Source organism: Galendromus occidentalis, unplaced genomic scaffold (assembly GCF_000255335.2).
Source record: "Galendromus occidentalis unplaced genomic scaffold, Mocc_1.1 scf7180000077116, whole genome shotgun sequence".
Lineage (NCBI taxonomy): Eukaryota > Metazoa > Arthropoda > Arachnida > Mesostigmata > Phytoseiidae > Galendromus > Galendromus occidentalis.
In genome coordinates, this window is record NW_003805104.1 from 1 (window position 1) to 26,855 (window position 26,855).

At 51.3% G+C, this 26,855-nt stretch overlaps 5 protein-coding genes across 5 annotated transcripts in view; 4 read left to right on the top strand and 1 right to left on the bottom strand.

Moving 5' to 3' along the window:
* Positions 1–99: 99 nt before the first annotated feature.
* Positions 100–1,138, top strand: LOC100908870 (zinc finger MYM-type protein 1-like; the record flags this gene model as incomplete). The annotated part of the gene is made up of 1 exon (XM_003740970.1): positions 100–1,138. A coding segment is annotated over one exon (1,039 nt), but the record flags the coding sequence as incomplete, so codon positions are not given.
* Positions 1,139–1,310: 172 nt separating this feature from the next.
* Positions 1,311–2,027, top strand: LOC100905274 (52 kDa repressor of the inhibitor of the protein kinase). The gene has a single exon (XM_003740948.2). It carries the CDS (start codon positions 1,311–1,313, stop codon positions 2,025–2,027), a length of 717 nt encoding a protein of 238 aa, XP_003740996.2.
* Positions 2,028–5,223: 3,196 nt separating this feature from the next.
* LOC100909155 (transmembrane protease serine 9-like) lies at positions 5,224–11,204 on the top strand. Its single transcript, XM_029110793.1, has 3 exons — positions 5,224–6,134; positions 9,276–10,059; positions 11,064–11,204. Exons 1-3 carry the CDS (start codon positions 5,224–5,226, stop codon positions 11,202–11,204), a joined length of 1,836 nt encoding a protein of 611 aa, XP_028966626.1.
* Positions 11,205–11,212: 8 nt separating this feature from the next.
* On the bottom strand, positions 11,213–13,476 carry LOC100909298 (prolactin regulatory element-binding protein). Its single transcript, XM_003740973.1, has 7 exons — positions 13,342–13,476; positions 12,730–12,967; positions 12,386–12,621; positions 12,103–12,302; positions 11,799–11,975; positions 11,452–11,681; positions 11,213–11,356 (listed from the first exon to the last, which is right to left on the bottom strand). Exons 1-7 carry the CDS (start codon positions 13,471–13,473, stop codon positions 11,271–11,273), a joined length of 1,299 nt encoding a protein of 432 aa, XP_003741021.1. The 5' UTR covers positions 13,474–13,476; the 3' UTR covers positions 11,213–11,270.
* Positions 13,477–15,533: 2,057 nt separating this feature from the next.
* Positions 15,534–26,855, top strand: part of Fak (protein tyrosine kinase 2 Fak) — a 29,487-nt gene continuing 18,165 nt past the window's right edge. The window contains 1 exon segment of the mRNA XM_029110809.1: positions 15,534–15,615. Coding sequence (XP_028966642.1) covers positions 15,534–15,615 — 82 coding nt within the window.

Consider the following 26,855-nt stretch of genomic DNA (forward strand, 5'->3'; position numbering starts at 1 on the left):
AGGTTTCTGTAAGCATTGCGTTCTTTTTGCGAAAACAGAATCTTCGAGCCACGGGGGTCTCAGAAAGCGAGGTGTACTCATCACTCAGCCGCTGAACAGGTTCAAGAAAGCAGTCGACATTCTCAAGAATCACGCTCTCAGTGAGTATCATCGCAGAGCCAGTGAGAGCGCGAATGACTTTCTTGAGTGGCATGGAGACCGAGTCAATCTCGATATCAGAAATCGTTTAGTGAAAGCCCGAGAAGAGCAAGTTGTGAAGAACCGCCAGAGATTGATACCCATCGTGAAAACGATACTGTTGTGTGGTAGACAGAATATACCCCTGAGGGGACACAGAGACAACGGACTTCTCGATTCGGGCGGAGAAAACGCGAACGACGGAAATTTCCGTGCGCTCTTGAGATTTCGTCTTGATTGTGGAGACTCTCTCCTTGAAGAGCATCTGAACAATCTCAAACGAAACGCGACATACATGAGCAATAAATTCCAAAATGAGCTCATAGCGGCAATAGGAAAGATCATCCGAAGAAAGATAGTACGGGAGGTCAATGATTCTAAGTTCTACGCCGTGCTCGCGGATGAGACATCAGACGCCGGTAGGATCGATCAGTTGACGATTTGCCTGCGTTACATATCGACCTCAGCCAGCAAGCCTGTCGTCAAGGAAGTTTTTCTGAAGTTCTGCGCCGTAGCTCAGAAAACCGGAGCCGCGCTAGCGCGTACCATCTTGGATGCTTTGGAAGAGGAAGGAGTCGACGTGAGAAATATCAGAGGTCAAGGATATGACGGTTGTGCTTCGATGAAAGGAGCTGGAAATGGTGTCCAAGCAGAAATTAAGGCCGTGGTGCCTCAAGCCCTGTACTTTCACTGCGCCAGTCATTGCCTCAGCCTCGCGCTCGTCCATTCCGCCGAAATTGTCCCTATCAAACTGGCCGCTGGTGTCGTCAAGAGCGTTTGTAACTTCTTCTGTAAGTCTACGAAGCGACACCAATGCCTGATGGATAAGATAGATGCCCACGCACCCACGTCGTCCAAAACACGGCTCAAAGCTCTGTGCCCCACTCGTTGGGTCGAATCGCACCACGCCTTCTTTACTTTCAGAGAGCTTCTACGTCCCCCTCTTCCACTGTTTGGTTGAGCTCGGACAAGTCACGGGAGAAACTGGCGTGCGAGCATACGAACTAGAGAGCTCCGTCTGCAAATGCGACTTCGTGTTCGCTCTACTCACCATTGAGAGCTTCTCGTGCATTTTTCTCCCGTTGTCTATGCAATTACAGAAAAAAAGCCTCGATATTTTTGCCGCTCTCAGGATGGTCGACAACATCTTATCCATTCTTGAGCTTAAGCGTCAAAATGTTGAGACCGAGTTCAAGATAATCTACGATGAAGTCACAGAGATCTGCGCTCTGCTGGATGTCGAGATCAAAATGCCTCGCATTAGCGGTAGACAAATGCACAGGGAAAATCATCAGGCGGAGACACCCGAAGCTTATTTCCGGGTGACTATGTACGTTCAGTATCTTGACCATTTGATCCAGGAGCTTCGTTCGCTGTTCGCCGATTCTCGGCAAAAGGCAATGAAAGTCCAATGCCTTGTACCGAAGTATACCGTCAGTAGCACTTTCGCCGATCTCATTGAAACGCTGGACTTCTATCAGACCGACTTAGACTGCAGTGCCAGCGTTCTCAGAGGGGAGTTTGAATGCTGGAAGGCGAAGTGGGGCAGGAAGGCTGGGAACGAGCTTCCAGAAACCGCAATCGAAGCACTCAGCTTTTGTCCAAGGATCGAATATCCGAAGATCGCGACCCTCCTCCAGATATTTGCCACATTCCCCGTGACGACATCAACACCCGAGAGAACCTTCAGCTCCCTGAAGCTGCTCAAAACTTATCTTCGATCTACGATGGGGCATGAACGACTCAATGGATTGGCTTCGATGACTCTGCAGCGCGATGTACCGGTTAGTGTCGACGAAGTTGTCGATTTAATCGCCCAGGATCCGAGAAGGTTAGACATTGTTCTATAGGCGATGGCCATCGCTCAATCCGAAAGATCGTCGTTGTCGCTCATTGCGAGGAGCGGGGATGAGACAGAAGCAGGAGTTTGCCCAACTCATGACTCATCTCATAACTTCCTAACATCTAAATCGAATGATAACACCTCATACCTCCTCAAATTGTGTCCTGAGTGAAGTCAAAGGATGAAACTTTTAGCAAGGAGCGGCATCAAGCCGCCTCCGACTCTTGTAATATAATCGATAAGCTAAGCTAGCTACCTTCCTTATCATATCATATAAACATGAATGGTGCCTACGAACGGTCTCTTCATTTGTCTTCGGTTCACGGCGAAGTCGAGATCGACGAACCCCGGGATGAATGTTGGCCCCCCCCAAGACGAAATCCTGGGCACGCCCCTGCCCCCTACCTTCGCGGAAATTCCTCAAGCGAAATATGTCTGACTGAGCCCTCGCCCCATCTCAGGTGATGCAATCCCGAATCTGGCGCAGCCGGTCCCGAGATCGTAAAGCTCAAGCATCGGGCTCCGACAAGCGCGGTCGAGTTCGTCACCTTCGGGAATGGCTAAATGATCACGGATTGAGGGACACTGACTTGTGTGGAGCGAGATATGAGCTTTTGTCTTTCTCGCTCGCGCTCCAAGTGCCCGATGAATTAATACCACTGATCTGATTGATGATGGATGACGAATTTATTCCTGAGTGAGCGGCTGCATCCAGCCCCTCGTCTCGTCTGGGCTCTAATCCTATCAGAAGGCTTAAAATACCGGGAATGTTCCTATCTGCCCGAATAAAATGTGCGTGAGATGTGCGATGTGCTGCCTGTTTGAGGCGCGAGCGTATCCAAAAGTTGCAGGCCCAAAGACGAGCAACGTTGAAGGTGACTTGGCATGAATACTATATCAAAATATCACACCTACGGAAGATATTCTACTCTCTTCGGAAGGTAGTAATCGAGTATTCCTGCTGCTGCCTCATTGCCCCGTGTCAAAATCATGGCGCTCCCGATCCAAGACTTGAAGAACGGAATATTGGTGTGCAGTAGCGAACGAAAATTTCCGGACAGACCGCGATTTCGCTGCGGACGCGACTTCGAACTTGCAGAAGGGGAGAGAAACGTACATGGGAATCGTCTGAGCGGTGACTTATTTACGAGCTAGGGATTCAAAAATTGTCTTGTCTGGAGAAGACGACGAAGTGCTGACCGTTTAATGGCGGGCTCTGCTGTTTTGAATCAACCAATCAGCTTCGTCCTCCTGTCCGGAAATTTCTGTTCGCCACTGTATATACCAGGGAGGTTGGGCCCGGCGCATTTCCAACCGTGAGAAACGATTCCAGCGAGCACCCAACGCCCGTTACTTCGTTTTACAGAAAGCGGGCCGCCCGGATCTCCTGCACGATCTCCTGCACAGGCATCGCGCTGACCTTCTTCGAGCCCTGCGCACAAATGAAATTCGCGGACGGTCTTTTCCACTCTGCTTCCACGGCTTGTCCTAGCGTCACGAAGAGGTTCCTCACGTCGCTCGAGGGTGCACAGTGAGCAGCCGTAAGTACGTGTCTCACCGAGATCAGCACGCCGCCGCATTTATAGCTGGTGAAGACGCCGAACAGATGTCTCTCCTTGATGATGACCTGCCATGGCCACTCACCGATCGTGGCGGATTTCCCTCCAACGACCTGCCGCACCCTCCGTCTTCTGGCCCTCATCATTGGCCGGTAGCCACATCCTCGCTGAGGGTCATCAGGATCAGAAGCTCCAGGTATGTCCAAATCCGGGGCTTCCGGCGGTCGCGCCATTCACGATCTATGCTCACCCCGGGCATACGCGACGGTAACGTGGAGACACAAAATCAACGCAACGCGATCACGGAGAAGCATGATTTCTGCTCGTGACAGGCGCCCGTGAGAGAGGACGACGACTCGGACCAGGGGCGCGCACAGGATTTTTTTCGGGGAAGGGAACTAGAATTTTGGAGGGGGCCAGACGACCAAAAATGATGACGCGCCTCCTCGGGGTCCATACTTTAGCATTGAAACCGAAGAATTTTGGTAGGGACCATGGCCTCCTTGCCCCTTCCCCTGTGCGCGCCTCTGACTCGGACCCTAATGGCTTCAGACAAGCTTTTATCGAAGTCCAAACTTCGAACTTCGAGCGGCTTCGTCATTATTGCAGAATTTGACTGTTTTTCATTCCGAAATCGCGCAAAGCCTTCGAGGCAGAGTGAGTTGAGGAGAGAAAATCAACTGACCGCCTTGAGCTATTTGACCCATGCAGCGTTTCCGCGTTTCTGTTATGCTGCTATCATGCAAGATCTCGGGTCGATAGTCCACCAGGCTTCGGGGGGAGGATTTCTATGTCGAATCCCGGCACCATGATCCGTAGATCCGGAAACGTTCGCTTGCGCCTTCTGACAGGGAACGGTCTATTCCGTAGGAAATTTCTCGACAGTTTCCCGCACCGAAGACCCCGAAGGCTTTAGTGAATTTCCGACCTCCCTCCGAGGTCGGAGTAGCGGCAGGTTGGCACAAATCTGCTTTTTCGGGTCGTTGCTGCCTGATCGTTGCTTTGACTGCCGGAGACGAGGTGACCATGGGGGGAATCCCCTCTGCTTCGGCGATAAGTTGAGCAGATCATAAGATCCCCGAAAATATTTGGATATCCTGAATAGGAGGTCATATTTAGGGAAGCGTCAGAGTTTCCCACTTGTAGGTGATATATTTTCGATCGTCGCGTCTCCAACATCGAATTCAGAACTCATTCCGAATCAGAATCGGGAGTGGGAGCTCTCGACCAGCTCGGAATGCCGACAGGTGAGAGGTCACAATAGCTCCTCGACTCTCAAGCGCCAAGAAGGATTTCGAACAGCCTAGCGATCCAGCCGGCGGAACTTCGCAACCCACCATCGGAGAATGCCATTCCGGAGCTCTCTCAGACTTCATTTCAATCACAGGAATGCGACTCGATTCGAGAGCGACTCGGTCGCCGCAGGAGAGAGACGGAGAGACCTGCTTCTTGACTTCGATAAAAGCTTGTCTCAAGCCATTAGGGTCGGAGTCGTCGTCCTCGCTTACGGGCGCCTGTCATAAGCAGCCCAAATCGGATCCCGTTGTTCCTCAAGGAGAAATCATGCGGCTCCGTGGAAGCATTGCGTTGATTTTGGGTCTCCTTGGTACCGTCGCGTATTCCCGGGGTGAGAATAGATCGGGAATGGGGCGATCACCGGAAGCCCCGGATTTGGACATCCCTGGAGCTTCTGATCCTGATGACCCTCAGCGAGGATGTGGCTACCGGCCGATGATGAGGGCCAGAAGACGGAGGGTGCGGCGAGTCGTTGGAGGGAAATCCGCCAGTATCGGTGAGTGGCCATGGCAGGTCATCATCAAGGAGAGACATCTGTTCGGCGTCTTCACCAGCTATAAATGCGGCGGCGTGCTGATCTCGGTGAGACACGTACTTACGGCTGCTCATTGTGCAACCTCGAGCGACGTGAGGAACCTCTTCGTGACGCTAGGACAAGCCATCGCGAGCCAGGAGAATCTGCAGACAATCCCCGTGGAGAGGATGGTTGTCCACAAGGATTATAGAGCAGCTGACTTTGACAACGATATCGCTCTCATCCTGCTCACCCATCGCGTCGTTTTCAGTAGACATGTTGTGCCCATCTGCCTGCCCGATTCTGGGGATGACTTCATCGGATTCAATGCTCACGTGAGCGGTTGGGGCAAGACGGCCTTCAATGGCTCTTTTCCGAAAACCCTGCAGTCGGTGATTCTACCCATATTGCCTCCTGAGGCCTGCGACCAGATGTACTCGAAGAGCAGAGTGGAGAAGACCGTCCGCGAATTTCATTTGTGCGCAGGGCTCGAAGAAGGTCAGCGCGATGCCTGTATAGGAGATTCGGGCGGCCCGCTTTCTGTGAGACGGAGTAACGGGCGTTGGGTTCTCGCTGGAATCGTTTCTCACGGTTGGAAATGCGCCGAGCCCAACCTTCCTGGTATATACACCAATATTCCGTTCTTCCGGTCTTGGATCGGGAGAGCCATGATTTTGACACGGAGCAATGAGGAAGCAGCAGGAATACTCGGTTACTACTTCCCGAAGAGAGTAGAATATCTTCCGTAGGTGTGATATTTTGATATATGTAGTATTCATGCCAAGTCACCTTCAACGTTGCTTGTCTTTCGGGTCTGCAGCTTTTGGATGAGCTCGCGCCTCTCATAGGCGGTACATCTCACGCACATTTTATTCGAGCAGATAGGAATATTCCCGGTATTTTGAGCCTTGTGATAAGATTAGAGCCCGGAAGAGACGAGGGGCTGGATGCAGCCGCTCACTCAGGAATAAATCGTCATCCATCATCAATCAGACCAGTGGTATTAATTTATCGGACACTTGGAGCGCGAGCGAGAACAGGAAAGACAAAAGCTCCTATATCGTTCCACACAAGTCAGTGTCCATCAATCCATGATTATTTAGATATTTCCGGAAGTCCCCTTCCAGGTCTGTAATGTAGTCGCGTTCCTGAGAATACGATATCCGGTGATTTCCGGGGAACTTCAATCCGCTGGAACCGGAAGAGAAATAAACTCGAGAATGACTCTGGAAATGATTCATGCGGAAATCTCTCAATAAACTCGATCGCGCTTGTCGGAGCCCGATGAGTGAGCTTGACGATCTCGGGACCGGCTGCGCCAGACCCGGGATTGCATCACCTGAGATGGGGCGAGAGCTCAGTCAGACATATTTCGCTCGAGGGGTTTCCGCGGAGTTAGGGGGTCCACCTATACCATCTATATATTCCGATTCGTATCGACGATTGTGATGGTCGGTTCGGTCGACCACCAAATGTGGTCCAAGCTGGAAGCGGGGCCAAGTGCCCGATCCCCGGGGACGCTGTTTGGTATAGTTCATCACGAAGAGGACTTGCCGCAGCCTATCCGAAAATATCCGGCGTTGATCGAGGCGCTTTTCCGCGGACTCAAGTCCGCGACCGCGGCAACTGTCGCAAGCACACAGCACCCCGAAGTACAGCTCGCGCGAAGGAGCTTTACGAGCTCTGTGCCATTAGGAGCTTCCGTTTTTCAGAGCTGCAGCACGACAGAATGATTAAGAGCACCCTCGATCAGGTTCGGGAAGCCGGCGCACAGCATGCGAACATGAGGGGGAGGCGATCGTTGGGCGATGCACCCACTCTTTTCATTCGACGCTTCGAGTTTGAATCCTCAGCTACTACTAGTACTAGGATCCAAATTGGAAGTTCAGTGACAACAGTTCGCGAAGGGGGATTCGTGATGGCAATAAGTTGGAGACAAATCATGAGCGCGGGTGGAGGGGCATTGCGCTCTTGTCGGAAACTCCATTAAATAGAGAATACTAAGAAGAACAAGGCACCCTGAACGAGCCTGACTCCCCTTGCACCGGAGATGAAGGATCCGTAAGTGTTCGATCTGAATCTCGGTGGATTGGGATGGATTTGGCGAAGGAAGGAGAACTTCCGCCGCGTCAGGAAAATCCAGACCGTCCGTGCTATAACCGTCTCACCGATTGCCGCATCGAGGAATCCCCCCCATATTAGATCGAAGTTGGAGTGTTCTCCGTTCTCGGTGAGGTGTGAGGTGTACGTCGCGTCGTCTCCTGGACGAATGGGAGGACTTGGATGTCCTGCCCCTCTCCTCTACTCTACGAGAGGTCGCTTCGGTCCCTCTCTTCGCTTTACGAAAATTCAGTTCTGGATTGGCTTCCGACGCGCTCGAAGACTGGTCGGATGAGATTCATTAGGGTCCGAGTCTTTATTGAAACAAGGAAGTGACAAGCACGATTCCGCCGCGCTTTGAGCTCGCGTTCGGTCGCGTGGCTTCCGGTGTTGGGATTGCGGATGGCGCTGATGAGCTCCCACAGGCGCGGAGAGGTCGATGGGACCTTGCGTGAAAGAAGGAGAGCCACCTCCGCGAACGAGTGTCATGAGCATCGAGTAAGATGACTCCTTAGCGCGCGTGCGATTGATGAGCGAACACCAGTGCGAGCGACGGTCGTTCAAATAAGAGACGATTGTTCAAACAGGGGATCGGCTCGATGAAAGAGATGCGGGGGAGGCCAGACAGCAAGGCTGCGTAGACTCAGGACCTCAGCTGACCCCGTGCGAGGCTACCAGAGTTCTGGTTCCTCTTTTCGATTGGAGAATGGATTATGGGGACTTCCTCTTCTAAAGGATAAATCTGTGAACATGGATCAATCAGAAAAAGAATTTGCAGTGGATCGAACGTGTGTCTCGAAGACCAGCGGTCGGCAACCTTTCCCACTCAGTCTGCGGACCCCCGGAGCACCGATTCTCTCTGCGCGGACCACCCGAGTTTATCTAGTTAGGGGGTCCGCAGTTGATTTCGCGGACCCCTGGGAGTCCGGGGACCCCCATTTGGCGACTCCTGCTGTTGACGATCAAGGATTCGCTTCGAGTCGCACGATTCGGGCTAGCGACCGACAGCCGCGAAGCGTCTAAAGCACCCTCTCGCAAGGTTGCGAAAACAGTCCGAAAGACGTTGCTCGACATGGGAGCTGAAATCCTCGAATATGCCCCGGTTCGTTGGAGGGGAAAGGAGCTTCGCGGGGGAATCGGGGGGGAACCATTCGATTGCTCCAATACGGTTTCCGGCTTTTGGCCCAGGAAATCTCCACGGAATCGACAGACCCTGGGACATATACTTGGACACTCCTCTTTCGAACGTACCTTCTCGGGATGCAACCGATCAAATCCGAAGCAGCACTTGGACGCCGCGTTGCCCTCCCCGCCTTTGCTGCGATCCCTCTATCCTGCCTCAGAAAAATTGCGGCTCCGTGGTCTGACGGTGTAGGCGGAAGCCCGTGCCGTCCCCGGAGTTCTCCATGCGCAGACACGCTACTCGACTTCATTCGATGACTTCTCATCCTTGGGAGGGGAGAGACGATGAGACGACGGATTCAAATTCGATAAAAGCTTGCATTCGACGCGTGGTGAATGCGTCCGGGCGCTTAAAACCGTCGTAGCTGAAACCGAGTTCAGTGATCTATGTGGGACCGAACATGATCCTCGTTCAGTGTATTGCGTTCATCTCAACCCTCCGAATCGCGCTCGCCCTCACGCCGAGCGAACAAAAACTGGGACCAGGAAGATCACCGAGAAGCGCAAACCGAAGAGCTCACGACACCGAATCTCCAGTGGATTGCGATAAGGCTCCGGCGGGGCCATACGAACTTCCGAGGGAAACTTCGATGTCCTTCGCTAGACAGAAGACATTCGATCCTCAGAAGTCCACGATCGAATGCGGCTCACGTCCGATGATGAGAAGAAACTTACGCAGGATGAGGCGTGTCGTCGGAGGCAAATCCGCGAGGATCGGTGAATGGCCCTGGCATGCCATCATCAAGGAGACGTCTTCATCCGGCGTAGACTACAAGTGCGGTGGAGTGCTCATCTCGGACAGACATGTACTGACGGCTGCTCATTGTGCGCTTGGATCCGACCTCCCCAACTATGTCGTGACTCTGGGGCAGGCCGACTTCCGACAGTCAGATCTCCGATCCATTCCTGTGAAACGTGTTATAGTTCACGAAGGTTTCGAATCCCTCGATTTTGACAACGATCTCGCTCTCCTCGAACTCGCTCAACGCGCCGACCTGAACGAAAACGTCGTGCCTATATGTCTACCGGATTCTGAAGATGATTTCGTCGGATTGGGGGCCTACGTCACCGGCTGGGGGCAGGCGGAACCCGGTGGCCCGCTCCCGAATACTCTGCAATCGGTGAGACTGCCAATTTTGCCCCGTGACGACTGTGACCGGATGTACTCGACTAGTAGGGTCGATAAGAGCCTCCGCGAGTTTCACTTGTGCGCGGGATTCGAAGAAGGTCAACGCGATGCCTGTGATGGAGATTCGGGTGGTCCCCTCTCCGTAAGACGGAATGACGGACGATGGGTTCTCGCTGGAATCGTGTCCCACGGCTACAAATGTGCGGAGCCCAACCTTCCCGGCGTGTATACTAATATCCCGTACTTTAGGTCATGGATCGAACGCGCGATACTGCGAACCGAGCTTGACACACTTGGCAATGGATGCGATGAAAGCCGAACTTTTGACTCCTCCGCGACGGAGGAAATGAGAACGAACTACTCTCCCTGACTCGAGCTTCTAGGCGGAGCTGTGGCCCGTTCACACTCAAGGAGGAGAACTCTACCTGGAGGTCTCTGACTCATGGAGAGAGAAGCTTCCGGGGCTTTCACAACCAGGACTCCAGTTCGCTCCGAACCAAGAGGGATCTTCGACAGTGATGGAGAATCCAGCGCTCTTCGGTGGGGAAATGGGAAAGGCCTGCATCCCGCTGACGAAAACTCCCGACAAACTCAACTTCGAAGATTGGGCGGCACGGCAAGGAAGGGTAGCCACACGATGGTCTCCTCGGAGAACTCTGCGATCAGAAGGCTCACCATGAGTGCGGATGTGAACTCTTCGCGGCGAAATATCGCTGAGATTGCGGATTTCGCGGTGAGAAAACTCGAATTTCGCGGAAAAATCCTCAACTCCCTCGAAGTCGCGTGAAACGGCGATATGTGCCCCGAGCTCGCGGCGAGAGCGGGGCAGAATGTTCCCGAAAACAAACACGAGCGACTCTCGTTGCGAGTCTCGATCCGGCCGGGTCCCCGAGCTTTTGGCCAGGCTCAAGCAATGTCCGGGTCTCACTGAGCCCTGTTGAGGTTCGGTAGCCCTTTTATTTCCAGAGCCTATCTACACGATCTGAGGGCATATTCCTTCGGGTTGTTTGGCGGAACGAAACATATCGAGCGCGTGACGAGTTTTGCGGAGAACGCTGAAGACTATCGGAAGTCGCGGTCCGTGAAATCTACAATCACCGCCAAAAATTTACATCATTTAGGATCAGTCAGGAGCCACGAGATCGCTCTGTTCCCGTTGACAAGAGGAAGGCCTATCGCATTTGGCAATTTCGTTCGTCTCTCAGCATTTGTTCAGAAAATCAGTGACCGATTGCCAGGGCCGACGGGGCAACCAAAATGTGGATGAACGCGATCGATTCCATCCCAGCTCGCAGTCGGAAGAGGATCCGATGCAAGTCCTCATGGAGATCAAACAGATGTTCATGCATGGAAACCGAATATCACCACGATGACTCGACTTGTGCCGAGTCAGCATCAGAATAGATCATGAGTGTTTTATGTATAAAGTGAAGATCATTTTATTTGTATGATCGATCAGCTCCGATTTCACTATAATCCTAGGACATTTAGTACGATATAGACTAGAATCATAAAACAGATGAAGAAGCATACGATACCGAGAACACTCATGGATGCTGCAAGGGTAATAAACAATCAATTAGACGCGCTCATGCCTCTCGATGGACGGAATGCTTGAAATCGCCACAGAGAGCTCTCTATCTGAACTTACATTGGGGAGGTATACAGTGTGCTTTCAACTTATTATCGACAGAGATGGAGATCAGGGTTGCATCACTTTGAGTCAAATTTCTCGTCTCTCGGGATGAGCGCAGGAAGGTCAAACCCGTCACGAATGTACTATGAGATTTCTCACAGACATAGATCCGCTCCAGTGAGAAGGATATGTAAATTTCGACCGCGCCGGACAATCGCCCCACTCCGATGAAAACGCCGTCGTCGCTGCAATAGAGAGACGTTCCCTTGATTGCACCCTCTTTGGGCATCCTCATAATGAGAGGATCAGAAAGGGTTCGGACTTTGTTTGTGCCTATGACCAAACGTCAATAGTTCCCTCACCTCACGGCCATGGTGGAGAAGCAATCGACCCCTGCTTCCTTGATCTTTTCGGGCATGAAACCCTTGTGTGGATTCCATTTCACGATGTATGTCGGTCGAGGTGGGCGCCTATACGCGGCTGGATTCAATAAGGTGAACATACGACATACCGATTTATTGCCTTCGACGATTCCGAACCTGCAGATGAATTTCCGTGTGAATTCCAGACTTGGAGATAGGCTCGTCATTACGAAAAGTTCCTCCAAAGGAGAATCTGCGTCGCGACCAATCGCAACCTGGATCCCTCTAATGAAACCGGGCTGACCTGCAGTTCCTGTAGACGTATTTATCCTGAACTGGTAGATCCACGTGCAGATCTAGAACTCTTTTTCCATTGAAGTCCCATACCGAAGCCTTCCCGTCTTTTGCGATGGTGACAATAGATTCATCCTGAGTCGATACGGCGATGTCATCGATCGGTCCCTCATGAGCTTTTACCTCGAACACTTTGTTGAAAGTGGGACTCTAAATTGACGAAAACAGTTTGAGAACTCTATCGAACGCGCTGAACTGATAAGCTCTAATCGATTCCATTATTCACTAGTCACCTTCCAGGCTCGCAAGTAACCATCACCGCCGCCGGTGAGGATGACTCCTTTCAGAGGTGCGAATCGGACAACTTTTTGGAAGGGGTTCTTCTCACTGAAATCGCTCTTGAAAGAGATCTCTGGCGTTATGTCGAACCCCAATCTCAGCGAGTTCAGGTTGGCGTCCCGATCGTTCGGCTGAGCCCGGGCAGGCTCAGCGTCTCCGGCTGCAGCCTTGCGTTTTCGCAAGTTGGCAACTGCAATGGTACCGTAACTCAGATTGATTTCACCTATAAATTCCGTCAGGGCGATCTCTGCTGCACCCCGAATTACGAAGGGTTTTAGGTAGAGCGACGAAAGTATACCGTTCTCGAGCGGTGCCTCATGGTTTTTGACCGCCCCGTTGCTGAACTTCGGGGTTTGTATGGTGTACTTCATCCGGTACATTTCGCACATGTCCTCGATTCCGGCAGCTATGAAAAGATGCCTCGAGTCTTTTATCTGACAAACTGTAGCGTTCATGACGGCATCTGATGTGTCATAGCTGGCCACAACTTCTGCTGTAAATGTGCCTTTCTCTTCCGGGACAACTTCGAGTACCTCCTGTAATACAAGAGCGTATATCATGCCCTATTATCTTCCGACCCGGAATCATTGTTATCTGGTGATTCCGGAAATGGAGGAAAGAACCTCAGAAGAAAGAAAAAGAGCCTTGTTATAGATCTCAAGGAGCGGCTTCGGAGTGCCGGGGGAGTTCGCTAAGAGGTCGTGTTCCTGAGGAGTCCGATGGAATTCACAGAGGGCGATTCCAGGACTCATTGAGTAGAATCCTCATGGACGGAGTGGGAGAGGAATCCCTCCGAGCAACGATCAAGGGAGAAAAATCGTTCCGAACAGATGACACGTCACTTCGATGATGAAATTCCATGATGGGGTATAGCCGGCGATACAATCGACTTCAGATGTCTGAGACTCACGATTTTGTTCGCGACACCAGTCTTCGCTTTCCCGCCACCTCCTGCGACGACAACATGTCTCTCCGACACGGCATTTATCGAATACAGAGGTATATCCACCCGTCCAACAAGTCTGTCTTTTGCCGGCGCCATGATGATGTTCTGCACTCCGACCGTCGACTGCTCCGTGGAGTATAAAGCAGTGTTGAAGCAGCCAGAGTTCGACGTGAGCTGTAGTATTGCACTCTCTTGTGGGATTGCAAGTATTGTGGACGGAGCGTTTGATAGGAGGTGTCCAAGGTCGATTGGAATTCCGGGAAATAATTCCGGGGGTATATATGGTAGTAAATGATAATGTGTTGACGCCGAAGAGCGAAAACAATGATATCCGTGATCTTTGCTGAAAGCTCGCTGTCGATGAGGCGGGACCCTCCGTTCTTGAGCAGAATCGAAACATTTCTCGAGCATCGGAATCCTCATGTCCGTTTCCGAGCTTGGCTCGGGGAACCGAATTTTTCGAAGAACTCGTAAATCATGAGGATGATGAGGACCATGAGCATGGTTGCTGTTGCTGGGCAGCACACGATCTATTCCCTTGATCTTTTTCTCTATCAACGTCACTTCTGGAGCAAACTCAGAGAATGTCACAAACAACGGAATTCTCAATCATAGATAGGAAGGAAAACATTCAATGTCAGTGATCGGAAGGATTCCAGCCGGAACAGTGCGCCTCTTCGTTATGATGCCGCGGGAACCATGTGCAATGTGCATCATTGCTCCCATCGCATCGGGAGAGCATCCTCGGGGGTCATAATATGACTTCTAATCATCGAAACCTCTTAACGGCACCTCATGTGGGCGATTTGTATGTAATGGAATTCGTCAATTCTACATAGAGATGATCGTCATGTCATGAGTGATCGACCGCCGCGACCGCCCTCCGTATTTCTACGGGCGGCTTCCTTTTCCTTCAATCCGCTTGCCCGTCTCCTTTTCGATCCGATTGTCCGACGGAGTCGGATGCAGAGCGAACAGCCCTTGCGGGCAATAATCGAGGACGAGAGAGATACGACAGGACGGCAGGACTTGCTTCGGTGGTCCAGACTCTAGAGCTCGGCGATCGACTTGGAACCTCGATTTTGCCCCCCGGTATGCCTCTATATATCCGGTTAGATATTCATGACACCCGACAGTTGCAATCTAGCGACATCATAATTGGAGAGAGCCGAATACGGCGAAGACGTAGGGTGTACCATGCCACCGTAGAGTCATTTGAAAGGAGAATCGCTGAGACGACCAAGAGCCGCGGATTCTTTCGTCGATCGGCACGGGGAGCTCACAGAGCTCCCACCAAACTTGAATCAAAATGATACAAGTTTGGTGAGAAGCGCAAGAGCCTATAGGCTATGATAGAGTGAGCTCACTCAGAGATAGACTGCCCAATCGCGCTCGATAGTGCAAGCAAAGATCACCAGCATCATTAAATCCACTCTCCCAGGAACAAATTTCGCTTCTTCCTAACTTTTTCCCCGTAATTCTAGAAATAGAAAATCCTTCTGTAGTAAACGATCCGAAAATTTTCACAAAATTCGTAGCAAGCGTTCGACCGTGCAAAAATTTCGGATCGAAACCACGTACGTCGGATGTTGGGTTCAGATGAAAGTGCCTGACCGTCCGTCCGTGTGTCTGTGAGTGATTCACAGAAAGCGAATCTTTTGTTTGGTTTCGTCGTCGTTGAGAAAGTTGTTGTTTCTCCCAGGAGCTGGTGAAACTCTCATGAGCCTGCGAGCCGGTTTCGCGCTCCGGTAGTGAAATGCTCGGGAGGATATGGTCGGGGACTCTCGTTCGAGAAAGTCTCATGGAAACACACCTTATGAGATCGCATTGATTTGAGAGCATTGTGATGTCATGCGTCAAGTAGTGAACCTTATCTGAGTTCCGCGAGTTCACTCAAAGCGTGTATCAAGACAACCAGGGTGTCTGAAGTGTATCTCGAGCGGAGTTTGATTTTGCCGCCAACTTCGGAGTGCTTTCGGGGTTCCACGGCGTCTGTGCGTGCTTGCGTGCGTGTGCGCTCTCATCTGAGAGACACCGGACTCTCTGACCACAGTGGTTTGCGGCTCCTACCAAATCTGCAGGAGAAATGTTCAGCAGAGACAGTGTCGTGTGTTCGAGAGCCTGAGTCAGGGGAGCCTCGGCATAAATCGGTGAAAATGCTCGCGAAAACTTTCGGCCTCGGGAGGAGTTTCGACTCCCAGGAGAAAAAAAGGTAAGGATCCCCCATGAGTGACCATCGTGATATCAAATGAATCGGTGAGCTCCCTCTGTGCTTGACCGCGATTACTTGTCGAATAGAAACTGCGAATTCATAGACATGGAGTGATAGAATCGAAGAATCCCCGTTTTGACAGCGTGGGAAGTCTTTCCGCGGTCGCGGGACGTCTGTCCCGGTGCTATATTTAGGCGACAGCCGGCCGTACCCCACCCCACCCATAAGGCAAGTCGCCTTAGTCGGACACGATACGTGGTCCTAGCTCGGGTGTTGAATCACTACGCGGAAACCGTATCCCAATCCCAGGCCCACGATGACCCGTCTGCCCGATTGTCTTGCCGCCGGACGTTCTGTTGCGGCTGAGATCAGCTCCGACAGCAATGACTGAGAGTTCGACATCTGCTCCGAGAAACTCCTGGTACGCTTTCGATGGATCATTAAACTCTGACGAAAACAGACTCCTACAGACCTGCCTGGATTATCTCTGGAATCTCGGGAATCGGTGGTTTCCAGTTAATATCGATGTGGAAGGCTGTTGGCATTACCTCTCCATAGACACCGAGCGCATTCTAGGCGGTCGCTTGCGCTGAGCGGCGAGCTGACAAATCAGACCGCCGCGCCAACCCGAACAATGCTCAAAAAGCATAAGAGTGACAAGTGAATACTCTACCGAATGAGTCTCAGGAATTCGCGTTATTAGTGGTATATTTACCCTCGTTTTCAAACTCCAACTTTGTCTGCGTTCCTCCGATCGAGCTCCCACACGACATGCGGGAACAAATCCTTGGAGCTCGGCTCGAATCCCATGAGTCCTGGATTTTCGCACCATCAGCCGCATCGGGCTCGATGACGCCGCGGTCTCATTCCAACTATTCGCGGAGCTCGAGCCTATATGCGGATAGATCAGGGGGATGGAGAGTGGAAGCAGGCGGACGTTGCATTCGCTGCAGCCGAGGGCGTCCAAGAAAATTATCGAGCGGCGAGACAGAGCATTCCGGTCAGACGGCCGATGAAATCATCTAACAAAAGCGATGTCATCTCAGCGCCGCGACCTAATTGACAGTTTTCCACTCGCGTACAGCCCTAAAGCTCTCAGAAGCGGATAATTCTGATTGAGTCAAATCATCGCAGAGCGGTTTGTTTCCTCGTATTGTACTTCCGACTTCTGTAGCACGAAAGAACGACTCTTCCGTTCTGGCGAGATACCGCACAGGGAAATGACAGAGGCGTTACCGATGAGAGGATCCGATGAGAAAGTTCCGAAGTCCGTAGCTGACCACGCTCAAATAATCTTGCCGATGATACAAGGATGATAGAAGCGAAATTCCCCCGAAGAGAGCGCTACGTGCGTTCCGGCTCCGAGTCAACGTCGGCTCTCATCGGAGAAAGAGGGTTAATACTCCGCCGATCCTTGAGAAAGAATCTATCTGTGCGGAATTCGGACGGTCGACACGAATGTCCTCCTTCTCCTTATTCCAGTCGAGGAATGGTTATTCTGGGAGTTCGAAAACACAATAGCATGCCGATCGTTTGCCGACATCGTCGGTCTCCGCTGGGTAATCACTCGGATGCGAGACTGTCTCGCAGACCTCCTCCTACTCTCGCATCGTGGGCTTCTCTTCTAGTAGCAGCCGTTTTCGAAGCAGGGATCTAGGGCCAGAGCTGGGAACCCTTATAGGAAGCGAGAGCTCTCTTCGATGGTGGTTCTTCCCTACGGTTGTTTATGCGGGTGTCGGAAGAAGGACTCAGAGCGTATCCAAATAGATTGATGAACGCTAAAGATCAGGTGTTTCTGGTGGAGTTTCTGTGCGTGAAGTCTCAGAGGTGATCACAATACTTGTTCAAGAATCATGAAACCCCCCTGGAGTCCCATCTTCTTTCATTGTGAGTTCGAAAAGTGAGAATATCCGCATCAGGCGAGACGATCATAGGGAATTTCCCTTCCCGCTTCCTCCATGAAAACGCGGAGGAATATGTTTTCGGGTGTCTGAATATGAGGATTCGACTCGCGAACTTACGTCCATTGAGATGGTCGTACCGTCGTACCCGATGTGTCGCCTGATCTTTTCCCAGACAAGAGGGACTCCTACGGGCATCGGAAGTCGTTCGAGCTCATCGGGACGATAATTTCCATTGTTTAGACGGAGGTTGAGGAAAAATTGAGGTTCTGTTCTGGACGCCTCAGAAGTGGTGTTCTGACCTGATACGACTTCTTCCACGGTGTGCCAGGCCGTAGGATCGATGATGTCCGGCACTGGCGACTACGAAGACTGAGTGGCGAGGAGATAGAAGAAAGAAAGGAGAAAGAAAGAACACAACTAACAATAAGATGACCCTTGACTGCGGAGATCCGCGATGAATCATTACTGAGCGACTGACGCTCGCTCACAATTCCGGAAGACATCGATATTATCAAATGATTTTCGCTTTCTGTGCAGCATGCGGATAAAAGCGGCGCAGCGGATGCCCCGTCTTCAGCGCCCGCTTTGGAACTCCGGCGCACCTGTTCGAAGCAAATGTCGGCGGTCCGTGGAAATATCGTTATCTTCCTCGACCGTGAGACTCACCCTGTGAACCATTCGATTTTTCGTCCTCAGTAGAAACTCGTTCCGACGCCACTATAATTCGCGTATGGGTGTAGTCGGTTCATCGCCGCTGTCATCGTCCTCGAACCTCCGCACGGACCGTGGGAATTGGAAATTGAGTACTCCTTCAAGACGAAAAAAAGAGAGCGGTCCTTGTGGAGCCGAAATCTTTATTTCTAGATATATTCGGGCCCACAGTACGAGCCTCAGACCGAAGGGATGACTTATTCCACGCTCTCTAGGCATTCAGTCACCGCTAGGAGGGTTGTTCACGAGCGGAGGAGAGCCCGATCGACAACCAATTTGCAATTGATTGTTTTGCTCTTTAGGAGTCCTCGAAGGCACTTATACCAGTTCAGATAGTCATGAGAGAGAATGCCAGAACGTAGTGTACGTATCTCGAGTGGGGCCTCCTAGAAGTAGACTTTGCTCATAAGACCATGACCACGATCTCCTCGGTTGGAGACCGTTCTGCAGCTCCGTTATCCGAAGCAAAATGCTGTACGAAGTCGCCTCGTGGTCGATTCAACGGCGCCGTTCCGTCGACAGTCGTGGGGTGCTCAAACGGATTCATGCGAACCGTGGAGCTGCTAGCGCCGATCCATGAACGAACAGTTCGGAATATCGCAAACGAAGCCTCAACCGATATTCTGTGAGAGCTTCAATCGCGAGGGAGTCTTGGCTCCGCTTCCATAACCGAACGTGGTCAAATCAGGTTTCGGGAGCTTTGAGGATATTCCAGATTGAGTTGAAGTTTCCGAGATGTTTCGATATGTGAGTCGATCCGACATTTTCTGCCACCTGACGAAGATGTCCGTTGATGATGAGGACCAATTGTGCTCTACTCACTACTTTTCTCTTTCACACTCGAGCGAATACGAGCAGACATTTGGTTGTCCCAATTTAGTACATCCAGACAAGCGGGAGCTGCCAGCCTTGCCACAGTAATTTTGCTGTCACAAGATTTCTGGCTCTGTACCCGGGTCCGTCCGTCCACAGGGTCCGTGTGTCCGTACATGAGAAATTCGTTCGTATTTTCTCATTTGTGTGCACGCGTGTGGGAAAATGCGTACGTCATGTTTTCAGGTCTCCTGTCTATTTCTCTTCCTTCTACACGGAGCCTTCTCGACTTAATCAAAATGAACTTCTGCAAAGCCGGCGACTCTCAAACGCTGCGGTCGTACTTTTCTGAACATTCTTCCCTCGCCAGGGATACGGAGAAAAAGTATCCAGAGACAGTTGACGTACTTGCTAAGCTTCGTAGGGTTGACCAATGTATCAGAGAATTCGCGTTTTTGTTTCCTACTCGTACCGGGAAGCGAGATGTGATACGGAGCGAATCCTTTGACGAGGAATCCAGGCGTCCCGTTCAAAACTAGTTTCCATCCGTTGGATGCGGTCGATCGAGAAATTTTCCGCTTGGCTAGCCCTGCTTGACGAAATTCAATTTGACATCGACCGAATTCCCCGACAATTCACGGAAAACTTTCCAGAGGAGCCCGAGTTTGAGTCATCAAAGAGTCTCAAGCAGACGAAAGCGAGTTTTTGCATCAATTAAAGCGTTGTTCCATCTGCGCAGGATATGTACGGTGACCCTCGATCGGGGGAGCCATGACTTCGACGACTGTCCTTTGAGGTGCGTCCGACTGCGGATACAGCCATGCTTGCGGGAATACTCGAGTTCGTCGTTCTTGGATTCGAGGGCGCTCGGCCAAGTACCAAATCGCATGGAAACATATCCGTGTCGCATGTGGAAAAGGTCACTTAGTCATATCATAGCATTATGAGTGTTGAGAAATGTTTCTCGAGACTCGACCATTGTCGGACCGCTTACCGATGCGTCTCCGGTGATTCCGCTGCGAAATCGTCTCATCTTCCTCATTTGATAAATTATGCTCGGCTATAGCGGGGGTGTATCACGCCAGAACGGTGCGAGGAATTTGGCAGAAAGCGTATTTGTACCATCCTTAGAGAAAGCCAGCGCTGGTAAACGACCTCACGGATTGTTGCCGACATACATCATGCCGCTAAATGGATCATCTGAGCTATGTGGAGATTTGAACCTGCTTCCTGCGTCGATTCGGGAAGTCTCCCCAGGTTCCTCGGTATAATTCATTCTACGAATGGAAGTTCGGGAAAGCAGTTGCTTTGACGACAGTCCTCTGGAATGATGTGCGCCCGCGACTTATTCGTTGCGTGAGCAGTGGGAGAAGCCGGTCCTTAAAGCAAAGTGCACAAACCTCACGATTACTCCATACCCATGCTGGCTCTCCCGAACCATCGAGGATCTGTGAGTGAGGGCGCCGACGTAATGTCTATCGCGGCTGCCTTCGCTGCTGTCAGTCGAAAGCACATGATCACGTTGTCATGCCTCAAATGTACAGCGCCCCGAGATTGGTCGAAGAACACTCATTTTTCTGTTTTTCGTTCCGAATCCGAGAAAACTTTGCGGGGCTTGTGGAGTGCATTTCGACATTCCTCGGGTTGTGTCTCACAAAATATTTCTTTGTCGAGCAGAGCGTGGAGCAAGAAATCAAACCGGTCTAGCGACTTGTGATTCACCTCAGTCTGTCTTGATTATCGCGTTTTTCTTCTGTCGACAGCTCCGAAATACCTGAATCTCAGGCGAGCCTAAGTATCCGGAAATACCGGCGTGGTGCCGGTTCCACCAAGCTCTCGGGGCGGCTCATCGGAAGCCTCGAATCGTTCGCGCAGGCTCACTCGAGACGAGCACCCGTGTCTGAAGGCAAGATACCATGTTCGGATGTCACTCTTCCCGTGCTTCCTCATGTTCGAAAACGATCTGTTCATCCTTTGAGGAGCGTCTCCGAATGACGTGGGGGTCCGCTTTCGATCTATTCGAGAAAGCCCCCGATTCTTGATCAAAGAGGAAATTCCGAAGGGAAGACCTGAATAATCGTCACACGAATTCAGAAACCAAGATCAATCGCTTGCGAGACACAATTGATATTGCATGAGAGAGAGTAGCAATATCTCCTTAACTGCTCGGAGACAACACCGAAGAACCAGAAGGCAACCTAATCCGTGCCAAATATTATTGAATTAATGCTCGGCCCGCTGAAGGTTACATGTGCGCGAATATCATAGATTCGGAAGCAGTTTCATGCTCCAGATGAAATCGAGCCGCCAAGCGAGAATTTCTCAAGGCTATCAATTCGGATCCGCCGATCCGTGCTAAATCAGGTGTCTCTCAAGATCCTCCCCTGCTTCCTCATTAGCGGTGGGAGGGGTCCTTTTATTGTTGAACGTCCTTCGTGTATTCGATCGGGTATGTGATTGCAATAATTCGAGGCGCGTCGTCTTCAGAATTGGTCGCGATGACGGCGATTATTGCACGACCAGTCGAGTCGGTCTCCAGAACAGACAGACGGATAACTTGTGCGCTTTCATTCGTTGTCTACCCGCAGTCTACCCGCGGACCGGATGCAAGAACAAGAAGGGGTGAAATGACCTTGGAGCGAGCACTGGAAGACCCTCATTCATTCTTTCGGACGTTACGTATTCTTGCTCGCTTCTCACATCGGTGTTCTGTTTCCGAAACCGTCTGATGGGCATCACGGGTCTGCTTTTCGCGCCATTTTTTCTGACGGGAGTTTCTTCCCCAAGGTTTTCAATTGATGTGTTCATGAGTATACTCCGATGCGCGGGGGGGAAAAAGTTTCACCGTCGATCGGAATATCGGTTCATCGAATAGCGATTGAAGAGCAGCCTCATTTTATTCGAAATTCACCCTGCCCGAATAATGAAGCCACGAATTTGAAGCGTTCGCGGCCAACGAAGCCACCAACTGTTAGCGCTAAGGTCTCACCGGGTTCTCACTTTACTGTTTCCCACCAGGACGCTACTGTGAGGGTCGATGAAAACGCTGTGTCATGTTCAGATGGGTGAAGTTTGTCAATTGTTTGTGTTGTTTATCGAGAACCCTCTGAGTCATGCCGTCTTAGCCGAGAAACATCCCCGGACCTGTAATCTTTTCCACGACGACTAGAAGAGTAGACTCAGGACGGCCGTCGTCGAATTGAAGTTCCTTACAATACACGATAAGAGCTCAGGATCAGAATGAGGATGTGCTCTCTTCTGGTGGCTCTGAGCCGCTGTGCTCGTTTAATTAGGTAGAGCTGTTTCGTCGCTCACAATGGGCCCTTCGTCGCTGCTGGTTGGGTATTTTATCGGTGATAGGGGAGACCGATCTCGGCATGTGACCGACCAGAGAATGACGCACCCAGAATCCCCGGAGGTACACGGGAGCCAGCGGAGCGCCACCATCCGCTGGAGACGTTCTTTTTGGCGGATTTCGTTGGATAATTGTTCGCAAGGTCAGACCAATCCGATTGACTAGACAGCAGCGATGAGATGGTCAGTGTCCGTTGGTAAATATTGTGCAAGAAACTAGGGCAGCGCCGAAAATCCTTGGCTAGTCTGCGGGGAAAGCCGAGCTGATTGAGAAAGAAAGGCAAGGCTGTCGTCGAACGCCAGAATCATTGACTCATTGAATCTGCTTTCTCGAATTTCTGTGTTCTTCAACCTCGTGTACATCCATGATCGGGTCGAGCGAGCAGTTACTCGATCGTCGAAGAAAAATTCAAGCCCGTCTTGAGCATGGGAGGAGGTGGGTAGGCAAGCTGGCAGACTTACCAGCTCCTGTCTTGAGTGGAGACGGAGCGACTCATCTAAATGCTGATGACAGAGGAGAAAACGACGGCGACGTAAGGGAAGGAGACAGAGAGATTTTTCTGAAGGAAATCCGCTTCTTGCAGGTCGTTGGATTCGGTTTCCTTCAGAAAGTCAGAACGACAAGTCGGGGAACATGGATGAATAAATCCTATCCCTTGCTTTCTATGTGACGCAGCGAATTCTTGAGACACGGATTCCGTTCGAGCGTAGCCAACTAATATGAATTACGAAAGAACGACAGAGTTCATCCTCGAGAATATCGCATTCCTCTCCTTAGTTTCCCTCGTCTAGAATTCTCCATAATACGTAAACCTCAAATCAGAATTTGTGAACCGAACGGATTCGCTCAGGAGGCGGCTCGAAGCTCTCCGAAGCCTGATATCGCGCGCCGTGGGCTTGCCACCGGTTCCGACCCGAGAGGTCCAGCAGATGGCTCGAGAGTCGAGCGTTTGGAGCTCCATCCGAAAATCATCCGAATGAATCCGCCTCAGGAAACTCTTGGACCTGCTTGGGATTAGGAATTCGAGGAAGGAATGGACGTTGCTGCCGGACCGAATGACTATACCGAACAAATAGTCAAACTCTCGATTCCAATCCCGTAGGTCACGCATGCTTACGGACGCAGACTTCGGATCTAGGGACTTCGTTATCCATTCGGTCGAGCTGCCGCTTCCTCCCTCCCACCTCCACCCTCCCGTACAAACGTGTAAACGAGTAACGAAGCAAGCGACAACGAATGGAGCCACCAACCAAGTTACGAGGCGACCAACGTCACTCACTATCGAGCGAAGCCAAGCCACTTTGCGACCACGGGGAAGAATTACAGAGGCCGACTCTGACGGAATACTCCGATAACAAGTTGGAAATCGTGTCATGTCGATAACCGTGGGAGAGTCGTGAGATCCGCGCTCCGATATCTCAGCTGCAGGCGGCGGAGACGATGAGCGAAAAAATAAAAACCCTCAACCCGAGCTGGATATCCGAGCCGTTATCAGTTTGCGGTCTTGCATTCGCGGGCTCTGTTTGTGTATTCGTCATTAGCGAGGAGCTGACTGAAATGCGGCATTCTTCTTGTTTGTCTGCAGTTAAGGCAGATCACCTGAATTAAACGGAACAGAAAGCTGCTCCATTGCTGTGGAAGATATGCGAGCAGCCGGAAATCCGCAGGCCTCTCTTTCGTCAGATTATTCTGTTCGGTGGCTGACGGCAACCCGCTAGCCCGCTCGTCGTCCGCCCGAGCGGATTCTAGGGAAACTTTCGGGCCTCAGTATGACGAGAGATTACTGCGCACTCTGTGACAACGCGAAAAAAACACCGCTGGTCGGAGCATGACCTCGATGAGATTTCGTTGGAAAATCAGCAGAACAAAGCGGCTCAACTTTCGAGCTTCGTGATGACGTGTGTTCCTCGATTTCTCCTGCGGGCGCTTCGAGGGACGAATGATGTTCTAATTTGACGGGGATGACTAGCCATTCGGGACAATCGCCCCAAATACCACTGTGGACCCAACTGAGCGGTGGAGCCGGGCCCTCTCGATCAGAGTCGACTCGATCGGATCTCGCCTCCATAATTTGCTTATCGAGCGAGAGCGAACCCAGTGATCGTACGATTATCTCAGAAGCTAAGTTCGGGCCTCGGTGTGTGTTCAGAACCTTTCCTGAAACGATTCTACGTCGTTGGACCAGGCAAGGCCGATCTGTTCTGGGAGCTCCACTGAGGTCCTACGTTTCCCCTCAAGGGCTGTCGCAGCGGCGCGGCGTCTCCGACGGGATCGGAGCGGTGTCTTCATGGTCGTTATGTGATGTTATCGCGAAGCGTCCAACGAGTCGGCGAGACGCTAATCAGCTTGAAGCTCGATTTCCTCTGGATCGACTTTGCCACTCTTTCTGATGGCTTGAATTTTCCGGTAATGGGCGCATGGAAAACGTCAACGCGGTTCTGCCCACGTCGCCATTCGCGCATTAACACTTTGTGGATTTCGCATTCGAAATTCACGAGCTTTTTCGCTGTTTGGACCACACAATTTCGAATATGATGATGGTCTGCAGTCCGAAAACGAAGCCGCAGCCAGATTCCCGGCTTAATCCTGGGGCCGCTATCCTCGCCCCCAGAGCCGATTCGAGGATTGTGCTCCGAGCACGTCTGAAACTCTTGGCGGCAAGGGGCATGGAGAAGCATCAGAGAATGGGAGTTGGTGATGGAGAGGACACTAACTAAGACGGAATATGCATAAATCCCGAAGACTGCGTCTCATTTAATGATACTAGGTCTAGGTACCCTGGAATTCAGAGAAACTGTATCTCGATCTGTTGCTATCGGGGAGAACGCTCGGGCATCCCGGTAGACTGCGATCCACGTCCCGTTCATATTATCGCTCGCGAGCCAAATGGGTCCCAGAATGAAGTCTTTATCGGGACACTACGCTGTGCTGGATGTTCTTTTCCTCATTTATTTCCTTATCCAACACGCCCACGAGAATACTTAATGCCGAACACTGTGACCCGCAAGTCTCGATACGGTTATTTGGATCGGTCTTTCCTGTTCGGGATGAATTCGATCCAACTTCGATCTCGGAACACGTTGGAAGGTCGCGAGAGCGAGAAGAGAATGCGAATTGCCACAAAAACTTGGCCAATGAAGTATTCGCAGGACTGTGTTAATGAAATCACAGCCCGTTCACATACGGCGCTGGCCGAGAGTGTATATAAACGTTTTTCCTCATCAGAGACGCGGAGGAATTATGTCATTAATTAAACTCATTTCCTCGCGACTCGTATGGGTCACGACCGGAGGAGGTTATCAAGGTGAGAGAGTCCCATTGAGCGCTCAACTCGATGGGAGAATTTCGGAAATTGTTTCTCTGTAAACCTCATTCTGAGCAGAGCGCTCTTTCCCGTGGTTCCGGCCCCGGGTCGAGCAAGATGATATTCCACGACGGGCTCGTGGAACTGATTGAACTCGAGCTCACTAATTCGTCCAGGCTCGATCTTATCGCGATTCTTCTACTCCTGTCTTCGGATTTCGTTATACCTTCATTCCTTGAGAACCATCGGAATTCCCCTCGTAAGATTCCCCTGATGGCCAAATTCTTCTGGTCAGAATGAATATGTGGATGAAGCGGCTACTATCGCTCTGACATGAGCTTCGGGCGGAGTCTGTCTGTCCTGCTGCTGAAATCTCACGCTGATAGACATGTCCTCCCATCTAGCTGCTCTGCTAAGTATCTCATTGCAAACGGTCGCTTCTCAGCCGAATTTCTTCTGAGGGGATCTTCGACGAATGAAGGACGGCTCACCGACCACAGCTCAACTCACTTTCGGCCACAATCCATTCACTTCTGCTGAGATGAGGCGAGACGGAAGAAATCGAAAGGGGACAAAGAGGAATAGTACTCCAGAAACGACCGTTCAGAGGGTGATTCCGACAGACTATCCGTACGTGAGCCGTAATTGATTTCCGAACGGATACACGACCTCGATAAACGTCGTCTGCTGTAGCGTGATGCCCGCGATTACGGTCCGTAATAAAGTGGTCTTATCCCCGACCAGGATAAACCAGACTCAATACAGCGAGGTACAAGAAAGTTGCGAAGCTTAAACTAAAACGCGTGTGTGGTCAGAAAATCTTGGAGCGCGAAAACGCCCCGGGGCGCTCCGAAGCCAAAGTTTATTGATTGCTGACGGCGAATTAAGAACGTCACGATGTCTCTGACCGGCCGAGAGCTCGATCGCGTAGTCAGAAGTCGAGTGTGTGTGTTCTGCCTAAACATAGCTTATGTCAAGAAGCTTTCCTTTTCCTTTTGATGCCCTGGCCGCCCGAATTCCACGGGTCGGGTCGAGATGCTGCTCGAAGAGTGAAATATGCTCGAAACCGCGGGCTCTACATGAAAAACTTGGTGACATCGTCGAGAATTCTCCTACCGCGTTAGATAAACGCCGAGGGATTCGGTTCCCCTTCCGTAGCACCCGCCTCAACATCGATGC

Bases quoted from the DNA above. Each gene is read 5' to 3' on its own strand.
- LOC100905274 (XM_003740948.2), top strand. From the start codon at position 1,311: ATGGTCGACAACATCTTATCCATTCTTGAGCTTAAGCGTCAAAATGTT.
- LOC100909155 (XM_029110793.1), top strand. From the start codon at position 5,224: ATGGGGCGATCACCGGAAGCCCCGGATTTGGACATCCCTGGAGCTTCT. The intron at 6,135-9,275 runs GTAGGTGTGATA...GTCCTTCGCTAG, and splicing joins AAGAGAGTAGAATATCTTCC to ACAGAAGACATTCGATCCTC. The intron at 10,060-11,063 runs GAACGCGCGATA...ACCAAAATGTGG, and splicing joins CGTACTTTAGGTCATGGATC to ATGAACGCGATCGATTCCAT.
- LOC100909298 (XM_003740973.1), bottom strand. From the start codon at position 13,473: ATGGCGCCGGCAAAAGACAGACTTGTTGGACGGGTGGATATACCTCTG. The intron at 11,976-12,102 runs GTCAGCCCGGTT...ATTCATCTGCAG, and splicing joins TACGTCTACAGGAACTGCAG to GTTCGGAATCGTCGAAGGCA. The intron at 11,682-11,798 runs GTGAGGGAACTA...TCTCTATTGCAG, and splicing joins TTCTCCACCATGGCCGTGAG to CGACGACGGCGTTTTCATCG.